The sequence below is a fragment of the Dipodomys ordii genome, unplaced genomic scaffold, assembly GCF_000151885.1.
Source record: "Dipodomys ordii isolate 6190 unplaced genomic scaffold, Dord_2.0 Scaffold82, whole genome shotgun sequence".
NCBI classification, from domain to species: domain Eukaryota; kingdom Metazoa; phylum Chordata; class Mammalia; order Rodentia; family Heteromyidae; genus Dipodomys; species Dipodomys ordii.
In genome coordinates, this window is record NW_012267298.1 from 9923051 (window position 1) to 9944453 (window position 21403).

Here is a 21403-nt window from a genome sequence, read left to right on the forward strand (position 1 = left end):
ATAGATAGATAGATAGATAGATAGATAGAGGTAGATATAGATAGATAGATAGATAGATAGATAGATAGATAGATAGATAGATAGTAGATAGTAGATAGATAGATAGATAGATAATGGAGATTATACAGATGGATATGTATGTATCCATGGTACGTACACTCCAAGTATCTACACACATTTGCATAGCTATCGATTATGTAAATCATGCACTGTTCCACGGCTAGGCCCCACACCGATGGTTCTCCATATCGGCCTGGTACTGGGGCTGTTTTCCTGTACTGTGGTGACAGCCAGCATGTGGTTTGTCACAACAACAAATATGCCCTTCAGCTTGATGACCTCTTTGACGTGCAGCTCCCTTACAGATGCCCGGAGCCCCGCCTGCTCTCCTGGGAGAAGCTGGCTGTGCTGACCGGGGCCTGAGGCCCTGGGATTATCTATGTACAGCACACAGGCCCATGAGTCCAGTCAGCTGGGCTTAAAAAAACAACTCTCACATTTTACCAATGACTTTCACCTGCTGTAACTCACGTCTTCACAGACTCATAAAGACAATGATGCCTCCAGAGCCTAGCATCATATCTGGACAAGCAAAACAACGAAGGGCAGGCTGTCACCCCTGCCAGAGAGGTTGGCAACTGCCACAAGGAGACCCTCAAGCATGGATGCCCAGCCTGTCTGTCACGTGACCGGGGCCACGTGAAGCCAGGAAGCAGGGTCTACCCTAGTCTCGTTCCTGGAACCAGCCCAGAGCCGGGCCTGAGGCCTCCTATAAATGATTACATGGACCAATGAATGAACGAAGTCAACTTAGTAAGGGCCGAGCATAACTTTATTAAGCAACAATACTATGACGATGGAGATGTGTGCCACCGTTTTGCCTGCTAGCATCTAATTCCAGGTTCTCGTTTCCACATGTCCCTGCTGGACTCACTTGTCTCCTAGACAGCCCCCTGAGGGGTTACCTCCATGGAGGGCCCCTGAGGGGTTACCTCCACGGAGGGTCCCTGAGGGGTTACCTCCACGGAGGGCCCCCCGAGGGGTTACCTCCACGGAGGGTCCCTGAGGGGTTACCTCCACAGAGGGTCCCTGAGGGGTTACCTCCACGGAGGGCCCCTGAGGGGTTACCTCCACAGAGGGCCCCCTGAGGGGTTACCTCCACGGAGGGTCCCTGCGGGGTTACCTCCACAGACAGCCCCCTGAGGGGTTACCTCCACGGAGGGCCCCCTGAGGGGTTACCTCCACGGAGGGTCCCTGAGGGGTTACCTCCACGGAGGGCCCCCTGAGGGGTTACCTCCACAGACGGCCCCCTGAGGGGTTACCTCCACAGACAGCCAGCCCCCTGAGGGGTTACCTCCACGGAGGGTCCCTGAGGGGTTACTTCCACGGAGGGTCCCTGAGGGGTTACCTCCACAGACAGCCCCCTGAGGGGTTACCTCCACGGAGGGCCCCCTGAGGGGTTACCTCCACGGAGGGCCCCTGAGGGGTTACCTCCACGGAGGGCCCCCTGAGGGGTTACCTCCACGGAGGGTCCCTGAGGGGTTACCTCCACGGAGGGCCCCTGAGGGGTTACCTCCACGGAGGGCTCCCTGAGGGAATGGATTTCCCTGTCTCGCCAGTGAAGACATCAAGGCACAGAAGCCTCCAGCAACAAACTCTAGAACCAGTCAAAGACTGAATGGGTTCACAGACTGAAATTCCAGGGAAGGATGGGTGGGCAGAGGAGGGGCTACCACGCAGACAAAGCTTTAGAAGACCTGTGGCATGCGGGTTAAAGTTGACAGACTGAGTTCCAATCCTGCTTTACTGTGAGTGCTTAGCTCCCAGTTGCCCGCGCCCCCCCCAGAAGCCGGGGCAGCTCTGTCCCGTCTGTGCCCGATGGGGCGCAATGGACCGCAGGGCAGGTACTGAAGGGAAGGGCAGAGGGGCCCTACGCAGGCCGGTCAGAAGGCGGCAGGGTTGCTTCAATGCCTCAGTCTGGAGTTTTGGCGGGAGAGGAAACAAATCGTGTACCCCTGCCAATCTCTGGAGGTGTGGACAGGCAGCCCAGGTCGGAAGCCTGTGTGTGACCTGCCACAGGACCCAAGCCGCTCCCTGCTCACCCTCTGCTTCTGCATTCTGGGAATGGGCTCCTCACATAGAAACGGCATTTCTGAAAAGCCCAGGGAAGCAGCAGGCCTGGACGGCTCACCCATACCACCAAGTACCAAGATGGCCAAACGGGAGGAGGGCTGGGAACCCCAGGGAGGGAAAACAATCCTCTGTGAAGGGCGGAGGCGAGGAGTGTGTGGGAGGGGTCCCAGCGCCCAGGCCCCAGAGCCAGTCAGGTCCGGTGTGCAGCACAGGCTATGTGTGCAGCACGCACACGGACTGGGTCTCATGAGAGCCGGGACAAGGAGCTCGCTAGCTTTTCTGGGCCTCCACTTCCTTCTCTCAGAAGTGGGGACACTGTTGACAACGGGGACCCCTCCCCTGTCCTGGGACCCACTGGGTCCCACTGGACAGTGCTCAAGATAGTGCTTCGCACAGCGAGTCTGCCCAGATCACTCTGGCACAGTGAGCCGCTTACTCCTTCCTTCTGAGGACCTCGGGCAGAGGCATCTGGCTGCAAAGCCAGAGTCAAGTTGATGGTAAGAAGAGGGAAGCGTGGGGTGAAAACCCAAGGCCATCTTTAGGGCTTATTTATTTATTTATTTTACTAGTCTTGGGGTTTGAACTCAGGGCCTAGGCTCTGTCCCTGGGCATCTCTGTGCATAAGGCTAGCATTCTACCACTTGAGCCACAGCACCACTTCTGGCCTATAGTGTGTATGTGGTACTGAGGAATCAAACCCAGGGCTTCATGCTTGCTAGGTGAGCACTCTACCACTAAGCCACCTTCCCAGTCCCCCAAGGCTGCCTTTCTGACTCCTGGACCAGGGCTCTTTCCACAAAGCCAGGTTCTGAGGGAGGTGTACATGTGTGTGGGGGGTAAGTGTATGCGTGCATGTGTGCGCGCGTGCGTGCGACATGTGTAAGCTGCTGTGGCAGTAACTATGTTTGGCGAGAGGCTGAGCATGAAGCAGGAGGAGGAAGGGCAGGATGAGCTACGGAGGGGCACCGCCAGGCCACGGGACAGCAGCAGGCCACAGGCTGGTCCTGTCTATGTCCCTGCTGTCTGGGCAGGGTGACCGTCAGGCTCTCTGGGCTCTGGAGAGAGCTCCCTCTCCTCGTCTTTTCTGGCTCCTTGCTGTTACTTACCCGGGAGTGCTTTGCTACCTCTGATTTCTTACCCTTAGCACTTTCCGTCCATGAATTCCCCCCTCATGGTTCTCTCTCCTTCTGTTTGTCCTGAGAGCACTGCTCATGAACAGCTCCTGGCATGTGGCAGAGGATGTTGCCAAGTGCTACAGAAGAACCCCTCCTGTGCACAGCAAAGCACACAGTAGGGCTCAGCAAATGGAGTCATTGAGACAGAGTACACCTGGACTCCGAGGTAGACTCTAAGCCTATCCCCAAAGCAGACACACGTGCAATGTAGGAGGAGGACACTGTAGTCAGGGTACAAGGGATCTGATTCTTGGCAAATTCTTTACCTTCTTGGAGCCTCTACTCCCCTCAACAAATGTATCACTAATATCTATCTTATACAGCTGTGCTTGTATTCAGAGAGAGAAACTGAGAATGATGAGGGCAAACATGGTACTCAGCATGTGAGAGGTACTCAAGCAAATCTCAAGCCTATGAGTACAAAAGGATGGATGGATGGATGGATGGATGGATGGATGATGGATACATGGGATGGTAGATAGATAATGGATGGGTAGATGGGTGGATTCCTTTCTTCTGAAGTTTACTACAATTCCAGAGTTTATATTTAACTTATTTTTCCCTAAAAACTTTGTCATACTTTGGCACTTTGGACAAAGGCACTCAGTAAAAATACCCAACTTTAGGAAGCAGCAGCCAGTGAAACCAGACAATCGGGATGAGAGAAAGTTGCTCTTACCTTTTCACCTCGGTCACCTTTCAGTCCAGGAATTCCCAGGTCACCTTTTTCTCCCTATTATGAAAGATACAAATATAAAACATTCTAATCCAAAGCTTAATGGTGAAGGCAATGTGATCTTGAGCAACATGTACATTTCTTTCCCTCTCCCCTCTCCACAGCCATGCCTTAGCAGCGAAATGGCCAGAGCGAAGCCTAACCCAATGGTGCTCCTGCTAGCTAAGTGTGAAAAGTATAATTCTGCAGGTGGCAGGCAGTGTCTCCCAGCCCTATTCCTACCATTCAACCTGAGGATCCTCTGCTCTTTCCCAAAGTACCTCCTACCTGTGGTCCTTTTGTCTCCACTCAGAATCTCTGCCACTCTTCTCCCATTTCTCTCCCATCAAATCTGGGGACAACTCTATTCCCCCATTCGAAATGATCACCTCCTCCCAAAGAGCTAAGACCCCAGCAGCAGCTGCTTTCCATGGTCCTGGGGCAAGAGAAGCCAGCCTTACCTGGTCTCCTTTCTGTCCCCGCACACCTGGGAATCCGGGAGCACCGGGGAGACCTGCTTCTCCCTGTGAGGACAAAATGGCAGCTCTGTCCACCGGGCACTCATGGGAGGCCTCCCTGGGGCAGGCTGTGGGTCCTATGCCATGGTTGTGGTTGGTCAGCCTGTCTACAAATCTCCAGGCTTGGTGGAAGTCACAGGGAAGGCAGAGCAGTGTGGACAGGGGATATCAGATGACCCACTCGCTGGAGTATGCCCAGTGGAGCTCTTTCCCATCCATCCCCCATTGTAGAGCAAATAAATGAGCACAGTGAACTCCCAACAGACTCAAGGCTTTGCATTTGCACGATTGTAGAAAGACTTATCATATACCAGTGGATGAATGAATGAATGAGATGAATTGATGAAGACATGAATGACCCACCTTCTCTCCAGGTCTGCCTGCCAGGCCTTGCTCCCCAACTTCACCCTGGAGAGAGAATAACAAATGTCATCACCTTGCATGCATACCTCCGGCCATGGCTGCCCCTTCCTGGCAGGTCTGTACATCCACAGCCCCTGGCAGGTACAACCTCTCATTCTCTAATACGAGGCATGGGTTAAAAGCCAGAGGTCATAACCTAGGCAGTGCAGTGTGTATCATCCCTAGAAAGAGGGGTTCCATGCGTCCTCATATTGTCTGCCAAAACCAGACATAATTCCTGGAGATGCCCTGCAAGAGTACATATGGGTTAAACCGTATGTTGAGCCTTAAGACACCTAAAATTCCAAATAACACGGAGCTCCGTCTCCCACTGAGGCTTATGTGACACACCAGGAAAACCTAAGATTCCATGGGGGATCCCAAGAGGAAGGAGAAGCTGTGAAGAAAGAACTTGGTGAGGGGCCAGTGCTCCCCAATTTCTGCTCTGCTTCTTGGCATAAGCACAAAAATGTCCCTGAGGTGAGGAGTAGGAGGAGAGTGGTTTGGTTTGGTTTGTTTGGTGCTGGTCCTGGGGCTTGAACTCAGGGCCTGGGTTCTGTCCCTGAGCTTTTTCACTCAAGGCTAGTGCTCTACCCCTTGGCCCTGCTAGCTTTTGAACAGCCCCTTTCTAACCAGCTGTGCTTCCTGCCAGGTCCCAGCTGAAACCCACTCTGTGCTCGACGAGGTGAGACTGCCCCATAGCCCCCGACAGCCCATCAAGGGTAGCAAGCATGACAGCGAGGGGCAGACATACCCGGGGCCCAGGCCTCCCTGGCAGGCCGCCTTCGCCTCTTTCTCCCGGCTCTCCCTGTAAAGAACGAAAAGCTGAGTTAACAGGAGAGGAGGAGTCAGGCCCCCAGTGGAGTCACTGCGTTCAGGGCTGGTTAGAGATGGGTAAGAGGAGTCGTCCTGCGTGGGTGCTCTCCAAAGCTCCTCGTATATAGTTAAATAAAGATGGCAGCCAACACGGGAAGACTCACCACCACCCACAGCCCGCATTCCACAACTCTAACAGCAGCAGCAGCAGCATAAAATGGAGTCGAAATGGCGTCACTTCCCTTCACTGAAAGACTTAGAGGAAGGAGGTGTGCCTTCATGGTTTTGATAATATAAAGTAGTCCCTTAAGCCACTACCTACTGCGAGATACAGGAGAACGGTGATGTCCTGCATGAGTTGTACACACATGTATTCTGTATTTTGTCATGAAAATGTCAAAGCTCTAAGTCCGTGTATCCAAAAAAACAAGGCATTCCCCGACAAATCAAGCAATGGTTTCTACAGTGGCCTGTCAAAGACAGTTCACCTGCCTACCTGAACCTGTGTGTGTTCATTAAAAATCTATATATACATTGATACCATGTGTATTCATTTGAAGTACTTATACTAAATTTGTACTTGTTGGTATTTGGTCACCAACTTTTAACCTCCATAATCCTGCTATAATGAGTCCCATTGGAATATCTTTTAAATTGAAGTCGCTCGTGTTAGGAAGCATAGATGGATTTTTATCCTTTATGCAAATGAAATACATACCTAGATTGATTTTAAAGCCTGGGGTTTCTAAATACTTCCCTAGCTTTTAGAGAGAGCTTTCCTAGACAAGACTTGTAGATTCAGACATTTCAGCCACATCTGATCCATGGCCCGGGCAGTCAACTACGTTATTGCCCAGCAACTGAGAATCTTTGTGTTCTTGTGCCTCCGCCTCCTGACCTTGTGTCCACCAGTGCAGTGTGTACCAACCTTGGATCCTGGCAGGCCTGGCGGTCCATTTGGCCCATCTCTTCCAGGTGACCCCTGGGTGGAACAAAGGACAAAAAAAATTAAAACAAAAGAAAGAAAGCACATTTAGGGAGGTCTTAGAGCAAGCTGTGGAAGGCCAGGTAACTGCAGGAGAGATGGAGAGCACAGCCGTCCTCATTAACCAGCCGTGTGCTCTCCCCGGAGCCACCGACCTCTGCTGGGCCAGGCTCTCCTCACATGAGCCACCATGACCCAAGCGCCTCTCTGGGGCCAGGGCGCAGGTCCCTGCTCTCTGCAGGAACTTCTGCACACTGTTCCTTTCCTACCCTTGGCTTTGTCAGCTCCAGGTGGCCACACCGTCTCCACACTCCTGCTGCAGCCTCCAGACAGTCTGGGAGATCCACTCCTACCAAACCCTGCTTTCCTCTTGCCCTTCGCAGAGGCTGGAAGCAGTCTCTGGGCATCGCTGATGATGCCACACGGGCTTTCCGTGCTATAATTTGCTGCTTCAGGTGTTTCCTCCACCCCCACCCAGGAGCAGCAGGAGAGGTGTTCCTGACGCTGTCTGTAGGCGAGGAGACAAAGCCTCTGCAGGCTGAGCGATCCGACCCCATCACAGCCACAGAGCTAGTCACGGGAACCCACGGGGTCTCCTGGCCCCATCCCGAAGTCCCTGCAACTGGAGTCACGCAGTCCCCAGGGACGGACACGGGCAAATAATTTCCTTCGCCAGAATATCTCCCAAGCTAACAGTACTCTTCATACTAGGCAGGCGTTAGTACTTCCTCTGGAATCTTGGTGATTCCTCTGCTGTGACCTGACTTAAGACTCTCCCTGTGATTTCCCCACCCCCTCCCCAGCACAGGTGACTGACTCTCCCTGTGATTTCCCCACCCCCTCCCCAGCACAGGTGATTGACTCTCCCTGTGATTTCCCCACCCCCTCCCCAGCACAGGTGATTGACTCTCCCTGTGATTTCCCCACCCCCTCCCCAGCACATAGAAGGCGCCCTGGGGTCAAGGTCTGTGGGAGAACAGGATGGGCTTGCTCATGGCTGGACACCACTCGTGTCAATGGGAGATGATCCTGACCCAGAGGAGCAAACACCAGCCAGAGGCTGCTTCACAGAGGCCGGCCGCAGCCTTACGGTGATAAAGACCACGAATCCCTTTGACATCTCTCATTCTGTTCCCTGCTTCTGCGGGTTCCTGTGCCATGCACACTTCCGATGATGCCCTGGGATCCAAGGAGGTGACAGAGGTGTGGCTGTCAGGCAGGCCCCTCATGGGCACACGTGCAGCAGTGACACTGGGGTTAATGGTGTGGTCAAGGAATTCATGGTGGTGGTGATGGTGCTTGCCAGGTGTTTCTCCAGATTCACACCATTTCATCTGTGTGTGCTTTCCAGCACAGCTGATGGCTGGTGGTCTCTGGCCCTGTGCCAGGTGTGCAGCAGAGTTTAGGATGCTGGTGGTGGCGTTGTGGTCCTGGGGCCTTGATCTGCTGATGGGCCGCAGAGCACGGGGAGGGCTTCCTGCACCATGGTCTGCTCTGCTGCTCCTCAGCCCTCTGTCGGGCCCGGATAGTCCACCAGCGCTGTGGCCGTCCCACTGTGCAGCTCCGAGAGACAGAGCAGCAGCCACAGGAAATCCTAGTCCTCCGGAGTAGAACCGGGGCTCCCCAAGGGTGGGCAGAACTGGGTCACCGGTGCTCAGATCCACATGCCAGCGTGGCAGGGAAGCGAGGCTCCCTCCCCTGTGGCAGCTCCCACGGGACAACAACCCCAGACTTAAAGGCTTCCTTTGCCATAGCCCAGGAGCAGGTAGCAGTGGGGTAGCAGTGGGGTACACCGCCTGAGCACCGTGGCCCTGACTTCACGGCCCCTGCTACCTCTAAGCACATAACCTCGGGTCACACGACCACTCTTTAAAAAGCAAGAGGCTCTGGAGTGTGTTTGGGGGAATGAGTGTGAGGATGGTGGTCGGGAAGCCATGTCCCCAATCGCCCCAATCGTCGGCCAGGGCCCTGAGGCCGGGGACAGTCCAGGAAACAGCGTCCTGGGGAGAGGGAGCAGGCTGAGGAACGTGCAAGTCACCAGCCCGGGGAGGGGCCCAGCCACAAGGGCCTGCCAGTCTGAGGCCGTGGAACAGGAGGGTCACTCACCGTCTGCCCAGGAGGCCCAGGCTTGCCCGGGAAGCCGATTTCTCCAGGTAGGCCCTGAAGAGGAACATGGGAGGGAGTGGTGAGGCGATGTGGAGAGCAGAGTCTTGTGCAGCGCTAATCCAGACACAGGTCCATGCCCCTGACTCCCACAAGGACACCTCGGGGGTGACCGGAGACCTCAGTGCTGGCCATCTTGCAATACTGAGTGGCCCCTCACCACCGTCGGCATGTCCACAGCACATCTGCAGGGCGGCGGGAGCCACGGTCACTCCCTTGCCAGCCGGGGGTACGGATGGAGCTCCGTCCTTCTGCCCATTGCTGGGTCTGACCCTCTGAGTACCTGCTGTGGGAGCAGTTTCCCAGCTGTTCCCCCAATGAGGGAGGCTGTTAGGCCTGCCTGGGAGAACAGCCCCTCCCCCTCCCCCTGTCCCTGTTGGAAATCACCTGACTGAGTTGGCCAAGGACCCCCAGCTCTGAGGTCACTTCCTGAACCACCCTGGTCACACTTCCCTCCGACAGGAAGAGGTTCCCCAGGCTCTGAGGTCACTTCCACGTCCGCTGTGGTCCCGCCTTCTGCCTTTCCCTGTATAAGCCTGCTGACCACAAGTCCCCTTCTCTGTTCTTTCCCTCTGCCTCCATGCAGCTACATCCCCTGTGGTCTGCACTGTGCTCTCCCCCACTCCCACCCCCACCCAAGAAGCTCTTGTCTGCCTGAGCCATGTGGCGATTCCCTTTCTGCTGAATGGGAGAATGTTAACCCACGCATCACCTCAAAGCTAAAGCGTCAACTACTATACATGCCTGACTGGACGGTCACAGCTGACACGCCCCCTCTACCAGAGTCTAGAAGTTTCTAGACACTAAAGTGCCACCTTAGTTCTAGTGACGCTTCAAATGCAGAGCCATCAGAGCCCCAGGGTCTGCGGAGAGCCTGTGGGTGTCCTCACGGAGGGAGTGGTCCCCTGTGTGTACCCTGGACTAACCTTGAGCAGAAGAAAGGTGAGAAGGAGTTGGTCCCCACAGACCACAATAAGACCATTTAAGAACCTTCAGGAGAGAAAAGCAAAGCCAGGCTTACCGGGGGGCCTCCAGGTCCAGGGGGCCCTGGGATGCCGGGTGGTCCAGGGGGACCCTATAAAGAGAAGGAGGAGGTTACAAAAGGACAAAGAGCCGCCTCCCGCAATGGCAGTATCTTAAATAGAGACAAAGGGGAACTGGCCTAGGGATGAACTGGGGCTCCAAGCTTTAGCTTTGCTGCTTTAATTCAAGCAGAATGGAGCAAAGGCAAAACTTCTGAAAAAAGATCTGAAGCAATTTTTGAGAAATGATCCGAAGTGTCCTCTGTGGGTGGCAGGTATTTATCAGCGGTTACATTATTCTGCTGCCTGTTCAGAGAGAAGACGCGTGTGTGCACGTGAGCATGCTTCCTTCCCAAGGAAGGGGCGCCCACTCACAGATCCTTCCCGCCCTAGAGAGAGAAAAAAATCACCAAAGGCCTGGGGGACAAGGCAGGTGGAACCAAGTGTCAGAGGCCAGTACTGTGTTTTATAAAACAGCCAACAGCTCTGCATGGGAACAGACATTCACCAGGCCGGGACCCTGGAGAGTGAAGAGGTAGAGCTTTACAAGAAAGGCCTTCGGAGCAAGTCATATGCCACCACATGTGGTTCCAGAGAAGTAGCTTGCATTGGAAGGGGATAGAGGGAGAAGGCAGGCCCTGGGCCACCAACCAGGGTCTGGTTGTAGCCACAGGACAATGGCCCCTCGAGGAGCACAAGGACTGATTCACTGACAACTGCCTCTGCCCACAGACCTGCCCCCTAGCACAACATCCAAGCACATGGCAGCTGAAGCATTCCTAGGAACTCCTGTTTCTAATGATTGTGTCTCGCGTATCTGCTTGGCCTTCTGGATCCTTCCAGGTCTGTTCACAACCTCCCTCTCTCCCTGCTCACAGTCACTGCTCCACACAACCAGGAAGAATGGATCCAAATCCAGACAGAGCTCCCTGGGAACCTGCTGGGAATTTGTCATCTGAAGGGAGCAGCGCTGGGGAGAGGGGGAGCTGGGCCACCAGAGGGCGGTGAACACTGAAGAATGTCAGCGCAGCTGTGTCCCTGAGCTGTTCCCCTTCCTCCCTCTGGGGGGAGCAGGTGAGTCAAACACAGGCATCCAAAAAGCACTAAACTAGACATTCACGAGGGCTTCGCGGTGGTCCCCGGACGGTCATCTCTATAGCTCGCTTAGACCGGGGGAGTCTTTAGGGCACATCTGTGCTCTTCAGAGACATCTGCTGTGAGATGGAGCAAGAGCAGCCCAGCAGAGCTAAGCAGCCCGGATTCTATACAGGATGAAGGACAAAGGGCCAGGCCAGCCTCACCCACACCTCACCCGCCTCTCCCTGCAGGCAGCGCCACGGACACACCTGCTCCCAAAGGCACTGGCCAGGCCATCTCGGGCCCTTCAGCAGGATTTCTGAGGGTCCTCAGCCCCCGGTCCACTGAGCCTTATCTGAGGGTCCTTCCCAGCCCCACGGTGCTCTTTTCTGTTAGCAGGGAACACATTTCCTTGGCTGCCCTCCTTGTACTCCTGGTGATTCTGCTGCCTTTCCCCTCACTCCTGACAAAGGCCCCGTACTCTGCTGCTATTTGCAAGCCCAGGATGTCCCTATCTTTATCAATCATCTAGTACAAATCAAACTTCTGTGTTTGATGGAAGAAAACTGAGACCCAGAGAAGGTAAGATTTCCACCAGAGGCTGCACAGCCATCCCTTCCAGGAGGAAGAGGCTCCTGAATGGTTGGGCTGCTGCAGGCACCAGTGATCCCCTCATACACACAGCGTGCTGATCCCCGATAGAACTTCCAGACCGAAGGGCTGGAACATGCAGGGCCGCAAGTTAGAGCTCTGGGATTCACCCGTGGCTCTGCTGGGCCCCCAGGGCTGGATTATGTGCACAGGCCAGCTCCACACACAGCCATCCCCCCACCAGTTCCAGTCTTAAAGCCGCAGAGTGGACCACAGCCAGGGGGAAGAAATCAGAAGCCAGGGAGGCTGGGACAAAGCAGCCACATCCCCGCTGGGTACGTGACTTGGCCACGATTTGCATGCTGTATCTCATCACAGCCTCCGTGGTGGTCCGCCCTGGCAACTCCTACCATGCCACACTGCAGAAGGGGGACTGCAACCTGAAGGGGAAGCCACTGGCCATTGGCACAGCCAGCCTGACAAACCCTGTGCTCCGATGCTGCGGAGGCTCTGCCCAGCCCCCTCCGGCATGCCCGAGAAGCTGTGGCTTTTTCCTGCAGGCCCATCCCACCATTTCTGTTTTTCGTGGTTTTATTTTTTCCCAGCCCCACTGGGGTTTGAACTGGTTCTTCCTGCCTTTCCCTGCTGGCCTCTCCTCCCATTTGCTCAGGTTGCTTATACAAATCGCTGGTCTACCATCTGAGCCAAGCCTTCCGGCCTGCTTTGACTCATCGTTTGGAGACAGAATCTCACAGATGTTCTATGTTTTGGCCAAGGCTAACTTGAATCCTCCAGATCTCCTGATTAACGAGGATTCTCTACATATGAAGTGCGACTGGAACTCTGGGCTCTATGAAGAGCTGAGAGCCTCCCTGTGAGACGCCGGTGCCTGCCTTCCTGCCATGCTCACAGGAGGGGTTAAGAAGGCCCTGTGTGCTCCTTGCTATAAGCACAGCACCCACAGCAAAACTCTAATTAAGCCCAACAACTGCAGTAAGCATTTAGAGAGAGAGGCAGCTAGAAGCAGCTAAAAGCAACTAGAAGCAGCTGGAAGCAGCTGTTGGGAAATCTGGAAGCATCTCCCAGGAGGTGCCCAATTTCAAAGGGGGTGGTGATTTGCCTCGAGCTCCTTTTCCAATTTACAGACAGCATCTTGGAAGTCCAGGTGGGGAGCGGGGAGGGGGGGAGGGGGGAAGGATGGGGAGAGGGGGGAGGGGGGACAGGAGAGAGGAGGCAGCAGCAGGAGGCAGCCTCGGCACCCCCTGCAGGCCTGTGCTCATGGCCACAGGCTATCTTCTGAAGGCAGAGCAATGCGGGGAGGCAGAGATAAGCTGCAGAGCAGCCTCCTTGCCTCTGGACGGCTCTGCTGTTGGGCACCGGGTGCAGCTGGGACCTCAGCTCTCTTGCAGACTCCCCCTAGAGGAGCCAGCTCCTTAGCATCCACATGGGAGACAGCCAGGAGACAGCCATGCACCCATCAACAAAGGAGAAACCAAGTCACGGAGCACATGCTCTGCCCAGGATTCCAGGACGCCTTTACTCACAGCACCCTGCGGTCTCCTCTCTGTGTCTGTGCGCAAGTCACCCACTGGGGTCCCCGCTAGTACCTGTCTCTGTCCAGTGCACCGTGAGGGCCACCAGCTCGGGGTGCACTGGAGCCCAACCCTCAAGGGGAAAATCAAAGCTGCACCTGCTACTTCTGTCCCATAGGGAAAGTTCCTGAGGCCCAGCTCCGTGGTCTATGGGGTGGGGCACCCTACACGCTGTGGACATCCAGAAAGACAGCACGATGATACCACAGCGCCACGGGCTCAGGCCCACTGGCCATGGCTCCCTCTGGGTCTTTGTTCTGCCTGTCCAGGCATCCAGTCTGGAGAGACCCTCCATAAATATTCTTGAATCAACCTGAATGATTAATACGACATCAAAGCTGGGGGATCAGGGTCTCCGAGAGGAGAACACGAGTTAACTCTCAAGATCACACAGACCCTAAGAGAACAATCGCTCTCGGTCATGTCCACCCAAGGTCCGGGTTCTTGGACAGTACCGGGCAGCCCGAGAGGAGGGGACAGCTGAGTCCGTGGGATGGAGTACCTTTGCCCAGAGCCCTGGGATGAATGATGAGCCCCACCCTGGCCACGCCAATGGAGGTCAGACAAGGGTGGGATCCCTGGCTCCGCTGAGCTTTTGGCCCAGCTAAACAGTGCTCAGATCCAGGAGAATCTCCACTGCCAGCCGTGGGGGGGGGGGAGCAAGGGGGCCAGTGGTCTGCACTGAGCACATGGACGTGGTTTTTACTCGAGAGAATTCAGTTGTTCTCAGTTTGGGGCAGTGGGCAGTGGGCAGCCAATTATCCAAATGAGCAGAGGGAATGAGAGGCTCCTTTGGCTGAGCTGTCTTCCTCACTCGATCCTGGGTGACTCACAGGAAGGAGTCTTGCTCTGTTCTCCTTTCCCTGATGGACTGCACTTACCACTGACCAAACCCTCCACAGGCCACGGGGAATAGGACAAGACAAGAGGGTTCTTCAGCTCCAGTACCCGTTAGTGAGGCAAGCATGGGATGAGCAAGGCAGGCAGGGATGGGAGGACATGATTTCCAGGAGGACAGGGCCGGCATGCCGGAGCAGGACACGGGATCCAGACGTCCCAGTCCAGTCAGTCTCTGGCCTGTACACAGGAAAACTGCTACCCCTTCCGATGACCTGGGAATCTAGATTTTTAGGCATCATCTTTCCATTAAAAATATAGTGTGGGCCGGGTGTTAGGGGCTCACGCTTGTAATCCTAGCTACTCAGGAGGCTGAGATCTGAGGATTGCAGTTCAAAGCCAGCCCAGGCAGGAAAGTCCATGAGACTCTTACCTCTAATTAACCACCAGAAAACCAGAAGTGGAGCTGTGGCTCAAGTGGTAGAGCACTCGCCTTGAACTGAAAAGCTGAGGGAGAGCGCCCAGGCCCAGAGTTCAAGCCCCACAACCCCAAAATATATATATATATATATATATATATATATATATATATATATAATATATATATATATACACACATATTATATATAGAGAGAATTTGGCAATTCTTTCTAGGGGAAGGAAGGCTGGCTTTGCAATCTACACATAGCACATCTCTAGACAAAATGGGGCTGACATGTTTATGATCTACAGATTTAGTTTTCAAGTTCCCAGTAGGCCCTGGAATGTCCACCAGAAGATGGAGACCAGGGAAGTGGCGGTGACAGATGCTGACTGGAGCAGCAGCAGCACAGGGCTGTGACACAGGTGGCGCAGACGGCAGATGCTGCACCTGCCCTTGGCCCTAGTGAACTCTCAGCACGACCCTGACCAGTAACACACTCAACCTCAGCTCTGCACAGAGTGATGGCAAAAAAGAAAGAGATGGGCAGTGGAAAGAGAGAGAGAGAGACGGGGGTGGGGGGGGGAGACTGAGTACTAGGCTGTGGGAATGTCCTCAGGGTACTGCTTAGACCAAGGTTATGGTCGGGCTCTAGGATGAGATCGCCCTCCCTTATGGAGATTAGACATAATCTCAGCTTTGGGGAGGACAGATGTGGCGCTAGAGCATCTTTCATGGTCATGGAGACCTTGCGGGTAAAGCTCTGTTCGGCTTGAGAGGCCCACCCTCCCTGTAGGTTTGAGTGGACCAACCTCCTTGGCTTTCTGCTTTGCGACAATCCCCATTTCTGCCCCTTTCCTCTGCAGTCAAGTTGAACAACCCCAACCAGAAGAGCGGATGGAGTCACAAGTAAACGTTCTAAGTGCAAATCATAGCATGGCCAGGTTGAACTACTTTTCTACATTTATCCATAGCTACCTACGTGGCACGTGGGTATTCCAAGGGTGAGAACATCCCTTTCCTTTCTTCCACTTTCCTTTAGACAAATTAAAAAAAAATCTTTAAAAAAAACCTACAACAGTTCTCCACATTATTTCTTCTCAGGGTTAGTTCCCAGAAAGAAGTGGAGCCAAGGGTAACAACCACAGAAGCTTCCCAAGGTGGGTCAGGCAAGGCTCATTTTCTTTGGGCCAAGAGACACACAGGTAGGGATTTATCTGGAAAATAAATAGGGCTTTAGGTTTGGTGGAGCTGGGTCCAATCTGGAGCAGCCTTGAATTATCTCAGGACCTGGGGGCATCCAACCCTTAAACTCCCAACTACACCTAATGTGTGTGGATGGAAGCGGCTGTGTAAGCTAGCCCCAAACACCGGGAGACTTCACCAAACTTACTTCTTTCTTCTCTTTTAATCATTGATTAAAAAACCTCCCAATAACCAATTCATCCAATTATTAATGAGAGTGGCAAATTAACCAGCAGATTCCCAATGTTAACAAAATAGATGACTAGTTTTCATTGGTCATAATAAAAACAATTAAGTCATGCTTCTACATATTAACCAATCGATCCAATTATTATTAATAGAGCAACAATTTCATTCCCTCTAGTGTCTGAATAGCTATCAAATGTGATCAGCTGTCACACTGATGATGCATAAATAACCAATTAGCCTAATCGTCATTAATAGAGGAGCAAACAATTGTTCCTTATTACACCTAGTTCCACCTGCAGAGCGTCTGCAATCGCCGAATCGATTCTGAGGGCACAGGAAGAATGTGCTGTAAGTGACACAGTGATCGGGCTCCCTGGGCCAGCTTCTGCTTGAGCACTGCTACCTGGGAAATGGCTCGATCAGAAAAAGCAGTGCTGCTGTGGGGATCGGAGGACAGTAGTTACCTGTAGCCCCGATGCTCCTGGGGTCCCCGGCGGTCCCACGTCACCTTTCTTCCCCTGAGAGCAGAAGAAGAAGCCAAAATGAACAGGCAGGCAGGCACTGCTGAGTCCATTTAATAACGCATGGTATGGAAACCCCGGTCTTTGCGGCTGCAAGGCCCTGGGCCCAGGATCGTCACTCCCAGATCTTCCGAAAGAGCAGCGCCGTGGGGGTCAGGAGAAGGGTGTGGGCTTCCCTGTCAGGAAGTGGTTTTGCACCCCAGCTCTGTGACTTTACTAGTTGAAGTAGCACAAAGGCACAGAGAGGTGCACTGAGTGACATCTTCTCGTTCTAGTCCCCGTCCTGACCCGCCAGACACTCTTGACCCTTCAGAGATATTGCAGTGCAAGTCAGAAGCGTACCTCCCCTCCCCCTCTCTCCCCTCCTCCCTCTCCTCCCCTCTCCCACGTTTCATCGTCACAAACTGCAGTACGCAGACCCACCTGTTAATAAATGCTGCTGCTTAACTATGACCGACCTTAAGGAATGCCTTTGACATGCGTGATTTCCCTAACTGCCTTGCCCAGCCAAATAATGCTCAGGACAAGGATGAGAGAGGGGCATTTAGACGTCTCCCCCACGCAGGAACCCACAGTCACTTCCTCCCTTCTGCATTTAGAATCCACACTGTGATGCATCCCTCCCCCACCAGCCCCCCCCCCCCCCCGCCGTCCCGGGTGCAATCATGGGCCACTGCCCTCCTTGGTTCTCAGCACCCATCTCTAAATGGGAGGCGGGAGGAGACGTATACTCTTGTATTTATCCATACGATGAGGTAACCGCACTATCATATGGCAGGTTTATCCAACTGAGGGAGGAGGGACTTCTTGTTTTCTTGGAAGCTTTCCTGGTTAAATAAAAGCAGCTCGTCCAGAAACTTAAAGAAAGACGACTTTGAATAAGGCTCGCATTTCGTGAGTTTTATGGCAAACTTTCTCCCTGGTCCTTCCTATCTTGGGTAGCTGGAGTTCAAAGGCCCGTTGGCAGGCATTACAGGGCAGGGAAGTGCTAGGGTTAGGAAGCCACCCCTGTCTGTGTGGCCCGAATCCTGTGTTTCCTCTTACCATAGCTCCCACAGAACTCTGCACTTGCCCCTGAGGTTACAGAAACTTGACGTTGGCTCTCATTCAGCAAATGGGGCCCTCTCCTTCCTGCACCTTGGCAACCCCTACTTGTCCCCACTGGTCCTGAACCCCACATCATTCACACATATTAGGCTACTGTCTTTCCCTGAACTGAGCCCAACCCAGCCCCATGATTTTCCTTCTGATCCTTTCCTTCTTCCTTCTTCCCCTCCTCTATCTCTCCCTTCCTTCCTTCCTTCTTTTCCTTCCTTCTTTTCCTCCCTCCCTCCCTCCCTCCCTTCCTCCCTCCCTCCCTCCCTCCCTTCCTCCCTTCCTCTCTCCTGGTCCAGTATTTGAACATCACCACTGTATACTGGCACCAGAGGCATCAAGGAGGAAGGAGCAAAGCTGGCCAAAAACACACCTCACTGTTCAGCACAACGTTGCTGAGCCAATCCCCTACCGGCTGGTCCTGGACCCTCAGGTGGCTCCTCAGGTCCCCATCATCCTTGGCCAGGGTGGTTTTATTAAAACACCAGTGCATTTGTATCTCTTCCGCCACAGACACTGCAGGGCTTTTCCAGCTCACTCAGAGTTAACCATCAATGGCCCCCAGCTGGCCCAACAGGAACCATTTCTGCTACTCCCTCTTCTCACGTCCTGACACTTTCCCCACCTCCAAGTACTGGCCTCCTTCCTCTACCTTGGGCAAATAGTCCCAGCCTCAAGGGCCTTCCATCGACTTTTCTTTCCACCTGGAATGTTGGTTCCCACGAGCTTGGTAGGAATGGATTCTGCGATTCTTTGGGGTTGGTCGCTGCCCAAATGCCCTCTCATCACAATAGCTGCTATCCTGTCTCATCCACACATGCCACCCCTTCACCAGCCGAACCTTCTTAGTCTGTGTCACCACAGACTCAATGTGGATATTCATGTCTATTTACTGACTGCCTCACAGACACTACCGGGAAGCAAGGCACCTGCCAGCAGGGGCTGGCCCTGGCTTTGTTTGATGCTGCAGCCTGGGCCCATGACAGTCCCTGTGATATGGCTGATACACATTGGTGGGCTGGAATGGTAGAACAGACTGTGGCTTGGAGATCAAAGTATCCATGGCAAGGAGAATAGCCATAGAGGTAGGAGGTGAGTGAAGTTAGGAAGGGGAAGAAGACGCAGCATGGTGATCAATGCTCTTGCAGACAGTAGACGAGTCTGCCTGACTCAGAAGCACTAGGCTCTAAGCCCCGCCCCTGACTCTGAAGCATTTCAGCCTGCGGTGAGCAAGGCCCAAGCTAGAATGACACCTGTTAAGTTATGGTCACAGATACCTTCAGAAGCCAGCCATGCCTTCGAGGCCTTGGTCTCAGCCTCCCTCCGACTGAGCTCTGATGTATGCAAACATGGCCCAGAGAGCCCAGAGCCACAGCTCATCTTCCTGAAGGAATGGTAGGTAGACACCCCTTCCAAGATGAATAAACCATTTTCTCCCTCAGGGTGAGTGGAATCCACTAAATGATCATCAGATTTCAGAAAACAAGCCAGCAACATGCCTCTATGCAAGGTTAAAACGAGGGCTAGGACACCGAGTGACTGAAGTGAAGATCTACGAAGGCCCCGGCTGTTGATTTGGTGACTAGTGAGAGGCCCATAGGAGAACACGAGGAAAGGGGCAGGGTCTGCCTCTCCATTGGGGTAATCACCCCCGTGCGGGAGGCAGTGGGGTCTCAGCAGCTCTCTGAATCTTTTGCAGGGCGAGATCGTATGTTACTAATGCTCACAGAATGACAGGCTGACTCTAAAGATGAGGAAGTGAATGAAAGCTGTAACAGGCCTGGAGTTGGGAGGTGCTGGCCATCCAATAAACACGTCTGAAGGAACGGGTCCACGGGCTGGGACAAGGGAGAGGGTGAGAAAGCAATGCAAAGAAATCAACTAAAAGAAGCAAACAGCCCAAGATGGTAGCAAGAGGCTAAAGCCAGAAATCTGGGGTCGAAGCAATGGTATGAGGCAGCTTCTCTCCTCAAAAAGGTAGAGTGCTTCCGGATCACCCAGGAAGGAACGTCACCCAGAAAAACACCAGCTCCAGTCCCTGCGTGCGTACCTTCTATACCCCAGCACCTGAGCCGTCTGTGCCTCTTTCTCAATCACAGGAGCCCGCCCACTCCTCTGTGACTCTCCTGTCAGCCTCTGTCACCTTCCCTAAGGTGTGAAAGCGTCACTCCTACTCAAAAGCATTCAGGGCCTTCTCATCATCCAAAGGTAAATCCCCAACAGTTTCCTTTGGAGATACAGCCAGGCCCTGTGGTTCTGATCATCTTCTCTACACTTTATCCAGCATACTACTCCCATCTTCTGAGCAAAAGCCAAGACAGCCTCTTCACCCAGCCAAAACACCTCTTAAGACTTCTGGCCTCTTGAGACATGGCCCACGAGGCTATGTCTACTTGTAACACCACCTCCCTACCCCAGCCTGCCAGTCACAGCTCACATCAGAACCGTTTCTACCACGAAGGCCCCAACATTGACAGAAATAATAGGCAAAAAGTGGCAACAAAATATATTTGAGAAACAGAGCCCTTGGTAACACCCAGGTGGACGGTGGTGATGGTGGTGGTGGTGAAGGTAATGGTGCTATTGATAGGGGGGTGGTGATGATGATGGTTCTAGCAATGATCCTGTGATGGCGATGGTGGTGGTAGTGGTGGTATTGATGATGGCCGTGGTGGTGAGGATGGTTATGGTGATAGTGATTATTATAGCACTGGTAGAGGTGGTGGGTACTGCTCCTGGCAGCAGTAGTGGTTGGGGTATAGGTGATTGTCATGGTGGTGACTGATGGTGGTGGTAATTATGGTGACAGTCGTGATGGTGGTGGTGGTACATTGGCAGTGGTGTGTTGGTAGTGGGGTGCTGGTGATGGTGGTAGTGGAAGATTGGCAGTGGTGTGGTGGTAATGGGGTGCTGGTGGTGGTGGTACATTGGCAGTGGTGTGGTGGTAGGGGGTGCTGGTGAAGAGGGGGTAATGATGGTGGCAGAGGTGTGTAGAGGCAGCGCCGACAGTATTTCAGCAGTGCATACCGAGTACCTTTCGATGGAGCAGCAGCTGCATAATTTCTCCATTTCCCAAGTATAACTGATGGTGGGATCGGGGAAGGGCCAGCCAGGACCAGTTCTGTGCACTACAGAGCTCTTTCAATAACAGCAGGGCTGTGTGCCGTCATTTTTCTTCTATTTTAAATTGCTACCCAGACATTTAAAGTGCCTGTAATTTATTCCTAAGGGCGGATGTTCTTCAAGCCAGTCTCGGTGCCCGGATCCCCTGCGTGGCTACTATTCCAAGGCTGCCTGTCTAGCCTTGGAAGGGGAAGGGGAAGGGGATCCCGGAAGCTCAGAGCTGCAATATCTTCACAGCCAGGGTGAGCTCACATGGCCACTGTCAGGGCCATTAACAGATGGCAGGGTTTCTTGAGCCAATCATTCGAATACATATCCCATGGTCTTTTGCTTAGTTCCTCTTCTCCAGGCTTCCGAATGTCATATGTGATGATTTTTCCACTAGGTGGAGCTGGAACCAGGTGTTCGAGGGAAATCAAGGGAGTCCTGACTTAATACCCTGGAATGGATCGCACAGTAGACTGTGATCTAAACAGCATTGCTACCAACTGGTGGAGCCAGAAGAAAAGCTCTAGAAGTAGAAGACTAAAACAAATATGACCCCTGCAAATCTGCCAGGAGTTAGAGATGGCAAGCCTGGCTGTGTCTGGCAGTCAGGAGATGATCAGATCCAAGGGAAACAACCAGAGTCTAAAGTGACCTGTGTTCCACACAACACACGGGGTAGACACAGTCAGAAAGGCCCCAAAACTCTGCAAGGTACCAACAGCAAGTTCTAGAACTTGCTGTATACAGCAATACAGAGACACATGCACCAATCCCAAAGCATAGACGGTGGAAGGT

The 21403-nt window shown here is 53.4% G+C and overlaps 1 protein-coding gene across 1 annotated transcript in view; it reads right to left on the bottom strand.

Moving 5' to 3' along the window:
• Col22a1 (collagen, type XXII, alpha 1) overlaps window positions 1-21403 on the bottom strand; it is a 155337-nt gene that overhangs the window by 35640 nt on the left and 98294 nt on the right. The window contains exons 31-38 of the mRNA XM_013025135.1: window positions 16346-16399; window positions 9929-9982; window positions 8851-8904; window positions 6688-6741; window positions 5698-5751; window positions 4905-4949; window positions 4485-4547; window positions 3988-4041 (exon numbers count right to left, since the gene is read on the bottom strand). Coding sequence (XP_012880589.1) covers window positions 3988-4041; window positions 4485-4547; window positions 4905-4949; window positions 5698-5751; window positions 6688-6741; window positions 8851-8904; window positions 9929-9982; window positions 16346-16399 — 432 coding nt within the window. The remainder of the gene's footprint in view (window positions 1-3987; window positions 4042-4484; window positions 4548-4904; window positions 4950-5697; window positions 5752-6687; window positions 6742-8850; window positions 8905-9928; window positions 9983-16345; window positions 16400-21403) is intronic.